The 9,798-nt window shown below is 37.1% G+C and overlaps 1 protein-coding gene across 1 annotated transcript in view; it reads right to left on the bottom strand.

Annotated features, from left to right (window-relative positions):
* DCTN4 (dynactin subunit 4) overlaps positions 1-9,798 on the bottom strand; it is a 41,313-nt gene that overhangs the window by 20,467 nt on the left and 11,048 nt on the right. Inside the window, exons 4-9 of the mRNA XM_007943626.1 lie at positions 5,853-5,896; positions 3,446-3,553; positions 2,014-2,034; positions 1,580-1,653; positions 1,218-1,330; positions 533-642 (exon numbers count right to left, since the gene is read on the bottom strand). Coding sequence (XP_007941817.1) covers positions 533-642; positions 1,218-1,330; positions 1,580-1,653; positions 2,014-2,034; positions 3,446-3,553; positions 5,853-5,896 — 470 coding nt within the window. The remainder of the gene's footprint in view (positions 1-532; positions 643-1,217; positions 1,331-1,579; positions 1,654-2,013; positions 2,035-3,445; positions 3,554-5,852; positions 5,897-9,798) is intronic.

Genomic DNA, 9,798 nt, shown 5'->3' on the forward strand with positions numbered 1-9,798 from the left:
TATCTATCTATCTATCTATATATGAGAGGAGGATCATAAATAAGGAAGACCAAAGAATTGATGGAAGGAACAAATCTATCTTGGAGGAAGTACAGGTGGAATGCTGTTTAGAAGCAAGAGGGCAGACTTTGTCTCTCATACTTTGGTCATGTTGCCTGAAGAGACCAGTCCCTGGAGGGTATCATGCTTGGTAACATACAAGGTCAGTGAAAAGTAGTGGCTCCAACAATGGGCTCTAGCATGGTAATGATTATGAAGATGGTACAGAACTGGGCAATATTTGTTCCACTGTACACAGAGCTTCTATGAGTTGAAACTGACTCGATGGCACCTAACAATAACATTAATCTTTTGAAAGAATCAGATTTTGGCTTTGCTGATTTTTTTGTATTTTATATTGTTTTCTTAATTCATTAACACCTCACACATTCTCTGTGTTTTTTCTTTTTACTACATCTCAGAAGTTTTTACACTGATTAGTTATCAATCACATTTATTTTTGTTTTTCTCTTTTGCAGAAAGGAACACATACCCGACAGCGTAGGGACCGTTTTATCAGAAGATGCTTGTGGCGAGGATAGAGCTGTGAAGCACAGATTGGTTGGAAGTCTGGCTGTAAGACGCGCTGCTGAAGGGTAGTCACTAGCAAAAAAGGAAGAAACCAGGCTTAATTTACAGAACTTGCTCAAAATCAAACTTATATATGGTCAGTAATTACATGAAATAATGCCACCTTTGTGTTCTTCAAAGAGAATTACAACAGAAATTTGATAGTCAAGGTTCTTCAAACAATTATATTCTTTATGCTCTGGTAGCATAGTGCCTAAGGCACTTGACTGCTAACCAGAAGGCTGGTGGTTCAAACCCACCAGCCACTTCTCGGAAAGAAGGCTGGACAATCTACTTCCGTAGTGATACCACCTCAGAAACCCAAGGAGGGGTCACTAGGAGTCAGGTCCGACTTGACGGCACATAGCAACAACAAAAATGATCATTTTACTACTAACAGCTATTAAAAACTTCAGATGACAAGATATACAGTAACAAATTAGTGAAAAGTAGTGGCTCCAACAATGGGCTCAAGCATGGTAATGATTATGAGGATGGTATAGAACTGGGCAATATTTGTTCCACTGTACACAGAGCTTCCATGAGTTGAACAAATTAGAAACAAGTAGAAATAAATTAGAAACAAGTAGAACAGCGTATAAAATTACCCTCTGTTAAATTTACTGGTCTTGTATAATAGTCTTCAGGTAGAGGTTCCACTTCATCTACAGCCTGAGCTGGCTCAATCTTTATCTCTTTCTGATCCTCTCCTTCTTTAAGGCTAAAAGATAAAAAGCAGTGATTTCTCAAGGGTCTATCTGCTTATTTTCAAAGTCTGTGATATCAATAATTGAAATATTCCTTTGTAATTTCTGTTTAGGTCACATCTTGTCCTCTGGTTAATCTTTCCTAAGTATGAAAATCTTCATCCCATTGACAATTCTCATTTATTTTTATCCTATTCCTTCTCATTTATTTTTATCCTATTCCTTCATTTCTCCTCAAAGCCATTTTTTAATATCAAACTTACGAAAGTCCAGCCAGGGTACTGATGGATGCACCAGCTCGTGGTCGCTGAAGTCTGGTTCCAAGACCATATTTGTCCTAAAGAAAGTTCAGAAATTCCTATTAGAAACTCTGTATTCATACAACCTATTTATTTAAAACAAACAAACAAACAAAAAACTCTGGGAGGGACAGCATGAGAAGCTCAGGGAAATAAGCAAAATAAAGCTAATTTAAAAGCTTTTAAAGAGAGTAATATGTAGCCTCGCATCATTATCCTGTTCTTCAAATAATAATAAAAGCACCAAACATGGACCAAACTAGCATGAAAATATCTAAGCTATGGCTCAGGTCAGAACTATGTGGAGTGTCTAAGGCACACAACGAACGTCTTCCTGCAATACAGTTACCATCTGCTCGCTTCTTCAGGATCAGCAAGAATCATAAAAGAGAACTTACCACTACATGAATAGTGTGTTGCTGTGGAGAGCCCCAAAATAGCAGCAGGTTGCAACAGAGACAAAAAAATGCAGCATAAGATAGGAGCAAACTCATTCAGCAGGCAGGTTATATGGGAAAGTTGGGAGAATAATGCATTTAATTACAATTCTTCTCTTAAATATACACTAGTGCATATGCTGATGAAGGAGCTCTAGTGGTGCTGTGGGTTAAAACACTGGACTAAGCTAAAGGTTGGCAGTTCAAACCCATCAGACACTCTATGGGTGAGAGATGAGGTAGTCTGCTTCTGTAAAAGATTTACAGCCTTGGAAACTCTATGAGGTAGTTCTACTCTGTCCTAAAGGGTTGCTATGAGTTGGAATCGACTCAATGGCAGTGGGATTTATGCCTTTTTTTGGGCATAAGTTGATTACAGCACTGGAAAAACTTACTAAGACTTCATTAAAGTCTTTGGCAAATATAAGTACTTTGCAAGTTTGGATCAAATTCGAAACTAAATATTTTTATATGGACCTTACCAATCCTTAGAGTTTCAAATCGCTTAACCAACTCTCATGTGGAAGCAGTGTGCAAAGTTACTTAACCTTCCCAGGTCTCATTTCTCAAGTGTAAAATAGAGATACACCATCTACCTCACAGAACTGTTGTGAGGATTAAACAAAGTATGAGTAAAGTGCTTTAGCACAGTGCTTGGTACACTGTCAGCATTTAAAAAATGTTATTTATTAAATGTCAACTTGCTTGGCTCTAAGCAAGCACACAGTTTGTTCTGTGACAGCAAATAAAACCTGGGGACAATAACATAAACTTCAAATCCTACTTTATTGCTTCTGATTGATAGTATATAAGCTTGTAAAGAATGACTTCCATAAATAATTCGTATAAAAAAATTCCACTTGTATATATTACTACTTATTTCATCACACATATGCACTGTGTAAAAATCAGCGTTTTTCAATAAGCAATATGAGAAGGGACCAAAAAATCATGGTCACTGAAGCTGGGAATCCATCACTACCAGTATGTCACAGCTGGACTTCATGGGCAATATGAATAAAATCTACCACTGGTCTACCTTCTTTTCTGACTTCAAGTAATAATCAAAAGCTATAAATAGTTGAGTTCTGTGGTGCCTCTAAGATTAAATAATAGCTTCTGTGGGGAATAAACGGTAGCTTCTTTTGGGAATAATCAGAAGAAATGGGGAAGTGATGGAGAAAGAAACATCAGTGTCCTGATAAGTCATAAAACTAATGACATGGCAAAAGCATAACTGCTTAACTTAAACATCTATAACTCAAGGAACCTCTCTCTGCTACCCACCATTCAGAAACCTGGGTACAAGGATTACTTTCTGAAAGGGTCACTACTCTCATGCCACACAGGATAATCAATGAACTGCAAAGTCCTTTCTGTACCAAAACCTCACCGAAAATGCCAGAGGCATATAGTTTCGACGTCGTGCCAGTTTCTTGCGATCTCGTTCAACTTTCTCTTTCTGAGCAAGCTGCTGGTAATATTCAATCAGTTTGTTCATCTGTAAGAAACCAAAGACTCAGTATTTCTTTCATGAAAAACTTCACAGGAAACATACAAAATTAATCAACTATACGAGGCATATAATGAATAGAGAAGACAACATTATTATGGTGGCCAAGTTTGCCCTTTTCCTTCAAGGAGATTACTCTTCATTACATGATCTGTTTTCAAAATTCAAAGGGAATCTCCAAGTTTAATAAGAAATGGGAAACGGAAAGGCTTGGGAATTTCATACCCTCTTCTCACTACATTTATTACCTATTTCCCCATTTCTTATTGCTCCTTCTTTTTCTGCATTGCCAGAGATCTATTTAAGTTCTAAGAATGTAATATTTCACATATTTAAAACCTGTGTATAGATATATAGCTTTGATATGAAAAAACACAGGGCTTTTAAATTTTTTATAAACAAGGGATGAAGTTATTTTGTAAGTTTATTTTTTCATCAAGGTGCTCTGGTGGCTCCAGGGGGTAAGGCATTTGACTCCTAACCAGTAGAGTAGGTCAGTGGTTCATACCCACCAGCTGCTCCATGGGAGGAAGATGAGGCTATCTACTTCTATAAAAATTTATAGCCTTGGGAACCCAATGGAGGTCACTATGAAATGCAATCAACTCGATGGCAGTGGGTCTGGTTTTGATATGGTTTTTTACCTTAAGTATCATAAATTTTGCATCCAGTGCAATATACTTTCCATCTAGTACAAGCAGATACACTTCACTCTTTTCAAACACTGCAAGTTACTCCCTAGTATGATGCCCTACAAGGAATTTAGCAATTTCCTACAATATCTCTTAAATGGTCTCATGGTACCCACTCTTTTCCTCTCAATTCAGCAGCAATTATTATTATTTTTTTAATAAATTTGATCTTGTCATCTCTTTGCTTGAAAACATTTAAAGTTGTCCCAAACTCCTTAACTTACTCTGCATGGTTCTGCTTGGTCTGACTCCAAATACCATTCTCCCTTCACCTAATACTATTCTCCACTCTAGTGATACTCATCGTTCTTTTGGTTCTTGCCTACAACTTGCTTTGCTTCTACCTTTAAGTTTTCCCATATGCTTTTCTTTCTACCTTGATAGTTTCCCCTCTGTACTTGTCACCTTTAGATCTCAGTGTAATCCTCAGCTATCAACCTAACAAACTGACATTCCCCCGATAATGTTTACATGGCATAATTTATTTCTCCTACACATTATCTGGGAGCTCTGGTGGTGTAGTGCCTAAGGCATTTGACTACTAACCAGAAGGCTGGTGGTTCAAACCCACCAGTCACTCCTCGGAAGGAAGGTTGGGCAATCTACTTCCGTAGTGATACGGCCTCAGAAACTCAAGGAGGGGTCACTATGAGTCAGATCCGACTCAACGGCACTGAGTTTGGTTTTTCTGGTTTACACATTACCTGATCAATTTGACAGCAACTAACAACAACAACACATCATCACTTATCACAAGTTTTCTTTACCTGTGAATTATTTTATTGATTTCTGTCTTCCCAATAAACATAAGCTCTATGAGGGCAAGGACTTATCACTATTGTTTAACACAATCTGTAGGCACATCGTAAGTTTTCAATAAATGTGATATAGATACTGCCAAGAGCTCAGGAATTCTGCACCAATTTACACTAATACAGTAACAGCATATGCGAGAAGACCTAATTTTCTCACATTGTGATTCTGGATATTTTTTGGTTTTTCAAATTTTTGCTGATCTCTGAGATGAATAATTGTAAATTATTGTTATTTATATTATTGTACATACTTCATTTCTACAGCAGTTCATCATCTTTCTCATATTCTGGCTTCAGGGGAAAATAATTAACTCTAATACTTCCTGCACAGAACATTTCACTGTGAACTATTACAGGATGTTTAAAGTCATGATCCTATAAGCAACGACCACTGAGTCCATGGACTGCGTCTAAACAGGTGGTTGTTTCCAGGAGTTAAAGTAACTACACGTTAATGATATTTCTAAGAGCATTTCAGAACAAATAGAACCTTAACTCAGTTAGGAGGTATGTGGAGAAAAAACAAAAACATAACTTGTTCTCTTGTTCTGATTCACAACTCAAGTACAGAACTAAAACTACACCTAGCTTCTACCTAATTTAAGTCAGACTGGAAAAAACTGCCATTTAATGTCTTACAGTAAGAGGCACTTACTATGTGTAACAAATAACACAATACATATTCTAAGCATAGATCATATCCATTAACAAAATAGAAGATATTCAGTCTTTTTCTCCATTTTTCCTTATTTCCTTTCTCTCTGATAACCTTGTACTTACCCTCTGTGTGTGAGGATTTTCAGGTTCCTGCCAACCACCACTAGCTGCAAAATAAAGAAACATTAAAGAAGACTTTCACATTTGATCATTTCATTCCCATAAAACCAAGTCTTCTGCAGGCCACAAAATGAAACTCCAACATTAAATGACAGAATTTCCATGAAAAAAATCTTAGAAATTATACAAGTACACTCACCAAAATAAATAAACGTTTTTATATATACTATTATGTGTGTGTGTGTGTAATGATGATTACAACCACCATCACAATACAACAACTAATATATGTATAAAACCAAAAACCCAACTGACCGCCGCTGACTCGATTCTAACTCATAGCGACCCCGATTGGGTTTCCAAGGCTGTAGATCTTTACAGAAGCAGAACGCCTCATCTTTCTTCTGCAGAGTGGCTGCTGGGTTTGAACCACTGCCCTTCTGGTTAGTAACCAAATGCCTTAAGCACTACGCCACCAGAGCTCCTTGTATGTATGCATGTATAGATAGTGTTTCTGTCAGGCACATCAAATGCATTACATTTTTATTCTCATAATAACCCTGAGGTAAAGACTATTATTAGTCTCATTTTATAGATGAGGAAACTGAGGCTGAAAGAAGTTAAAAAACTTGCCCAAAGTCATACAGATAGTAAGTGGTGGAATCCGGATTCAAATTCAGCTAGTCAGACTCCAGAGACCCTGCTCTTACACACAACACTGCAATTTCTATGTTCTATAACCTTGGTGTACAGAATAATTTCTTATATAGAAACAAAAAGCAAAAATCATAAAGGAAAACATTATTCAAAAAAGCAGAAAGTAAAATCGTATTTAATAGTTTCAATAAATGATGCTGGAACAATTGGATACTCAGATGCAAAAAGAATCTTGACTCTTACCTCACAATATATACAAAACTTAACCTGAAATGGATCAAGACTCAGCAGTAAGAGTTAAAACTGTTAACACTTCTAGGGAAAAAAAAAAAAAAAACAGGCAATAATCTTAGTATCCTTGGTTTAGGCTAAAACGTCAATGGTATATAAAAAGCACACATATATTAAAAAAATGATAAACTGAATTTCCTTGAAATTAGGACACTTGTCCTTTTCAAAAGACACTGTTAAGAAAATAAAAACAACTCACAGATTGAGAAAAACAATTTGTAAACTATAAAACCAACAAAGGACTTGTATGCAGAATATATTAAAAACTTTCACAATTCAATAAAAAGACACAAAACCCAGTTAAAAAAAATGGGCAAACGATTCATACAAACATTTCACCAAAGATATATGGATGGCAACTAAGCACACAAAAAGACACTCAAGATTATTCAACATTAAGAAAACTCAATGAGGTATCACCACACACTCAGTCCCCTCACTGCCATCAAACCGATTCCAACTCATAGTGACCTTGTAGGACAGAGCAGAACTGCCCCTATAGGGTTTCCAAAGCTGTACTTCTTTTACAAAAGCAGACTGCCACATCTTTCTCCCATGGAATGGTTGGTAGGATCAACCTGCAGACTTTTTGGTTTGCAGCTGAGCACTTAACCAGTGCACCACTAGGGCTCTTTCAAACTCACCAGAATGGCTAAAATGAAAAAGACTGACCATACCAAGGGTTGCTGAGGAACTAGAACTCTCTTACTTTGTTGGTGAGATTGTAAAATGGCACATAGCCACTTTGGAAAAATAGTTTGGCAGTTTCTAGTAAAGTTTAATCATACAGCTTACCCTATGACCTAGCAATTCTACTCCTAGGTATTTACCCAAGACAAGTAACAACATATATCCACACAAAGACTTGCTGGCAAATGTTTATAGCAGCTTTCTTCATATGAACCCCAAATTGGAAAAAACGCAAATATCCATCAATTGGTGAATGAATAAATTGTGGTACATCTATACAATAAAATGTACTCAACAATAAAAAGAAATATGGACGAACCTCAAAATCAGTATGCTAAGTGATACAAAGGACAATGTACAACAAAATTCCAATTATATAAACTAGAAAAGGCAAAATAACAGTCACAGAAAGCTTATTAGTGGTGGTGGTCAGAGGCTGAGGGTACAGAGAAGGAATTTTCTGCAAAGAGGCATATGGGAATTTTCCAGGGTGATGGAAATGTTTTATAATGTGGGTGGCAAAACTTTAAAGAGTCCAGTAACACTGTATTAGGACTTAAATTTCTAAAGCATTTGGGTTGTGGAAGGAAGTAGTCCACAGCTGGAACTCTAACTCCATTTTGAGTCTTAACATAAATTCAGATGCCATTTGAGTCCTTTCCAACCTTTAAACCAACATTGTGGCTAACCATAGACAAGTTCCAGGACAAACCCAGGGAGGAACAGTCTGTCCTCAGGAAGAGTGTGGTTGAAAGTAGACTGTTCACAAAAAAACTTGGGGACTTGTCTAGATATGTCCTTATCTAAAGAAGGCTGGGCAATCTACTTCCGTAGTGATACCACCTTGAAAACCCAAGGAGGGGTCACTATGAGTCGGGTCCGACTTAACAGCACATAACAACAGCAACGATTTAAATTAAGTTGGGGTCCTGATACTGTCTTATAGCAACTTTGTGGCTATGATTCAGGATACATGGTCCTGAGTTACATCTGGATCACCAGGCAGCCAGGTGGTCAAGACCCAAAGCCAATCCTGTAATCTTTTTAATGCTCAATTTTGTATGCATCCCAATTATGGTCTTTTTTCCCATTTCTGTAGTCCCACCTGTGTCGGTGATGAACCCATCACCACCAATCAAGATTTAGTGATGATCCCCTTTGTTTTCAATCATATATAATTAACTCCATGGCTGTGACTCAGTGAATTCAATTCAGCTTTCTGTATTATGCACATGCTGATGGTTTCCCTTATCTTGGATGAATGCCTCTGTCCTGTCTAAGGCTTATTAATAAAAGGATCTCTACAGAATGTGTTAGAAGCTCTGGTGGCGTAGTGCCTAATGCATGTAACTGCTAACAGAAGGTTGGTGGATCAAATCCACCAGCCACTCTGTGGAAGGAAGACTGGGCGATCTACTTCCGTGAAGATTTACCACCTCAGAAACCCAAAGGGGGTCGCTATGAGTCGGAATCAACTGGATGGCAGTGAGTTTGGTTTTTCTGGTTTATAGAACATGTTTGAGTCTGGGGTCTATTATCCTTTAGCACAATACTAAGAGTTGTCAACAATCCGGAGCAACAGGCGGCCTATTCTTACGTATAACTCATGAGAGCATTTTGGAGAGCTAGAAACGCACAAACTTTATGACACACAACTTTACTTCTAGGTATACAAAAGAGCCTTTACTCTTGTGCCTCAGGAAATACAAGAACATTTCAAGCAGCCCTGCTGTCAAAAGCAAAAAAAATCAAAAACCTAAAGGCCCATAAAGCAGAAGCTGAATAAGTAAATGTCGTAAGTCATGCATGACTTGTATGCATAACATGCAACTATGTATCACAAACATAATGCTGACACAGAAAAGCTTCATGTTTCCATTTATTTGAAATTGAAAAATACTATTTGTTAATGGCTACGTATGTATGAGAAGAAATATAAAGATATGGATGTAAATTAATAAGCAATGATTTCAGTATTGTGATTATTACCTCTGGGGAGCAGAGAAGGGGGATGCAATATGGGGAAAACTACACAAGGGTCTTAGACTGCTTTGGTTATGCTTAATTTCTTAAGCTGGGTGTTAAGTACATGAATGTATGTTGTATTATTTATTATATTGCTGTCTGATTAAAAATAATTTTTTTCAAACCAAAAAGGACTCCATTACCTTGTTTAAAAGTGATACTATACCCTCTTGCAAAAGATGGCAGAAACATTCTCTTTTTTTTTTTTTATTAGGATTTGGGTGAAGATTTACAGAGTAAATTCACTTTTCATACAGCAGTTCACATATACTTTGTCTCATGTCAT

The sequence above is a fragment of the Orycteropus afer genome, unplaced genomic scaffold, assembly GCF_000298275.1.
Source record: "Orycteropus afer afer isolate SDZICR_OR568_19922 unplaced genomic scaffold, OryAfe1.0 scaffold00110, whole genome shotgun sequence".
In the NCBI taxonomy this organism is placed as follows: domain Eukaryota; kingdom Metazoa; phylum Chordata; class Mammalia; order Tubulidentata; family Orycteropodidae; genus Orycteropus; species Orycteropus afer.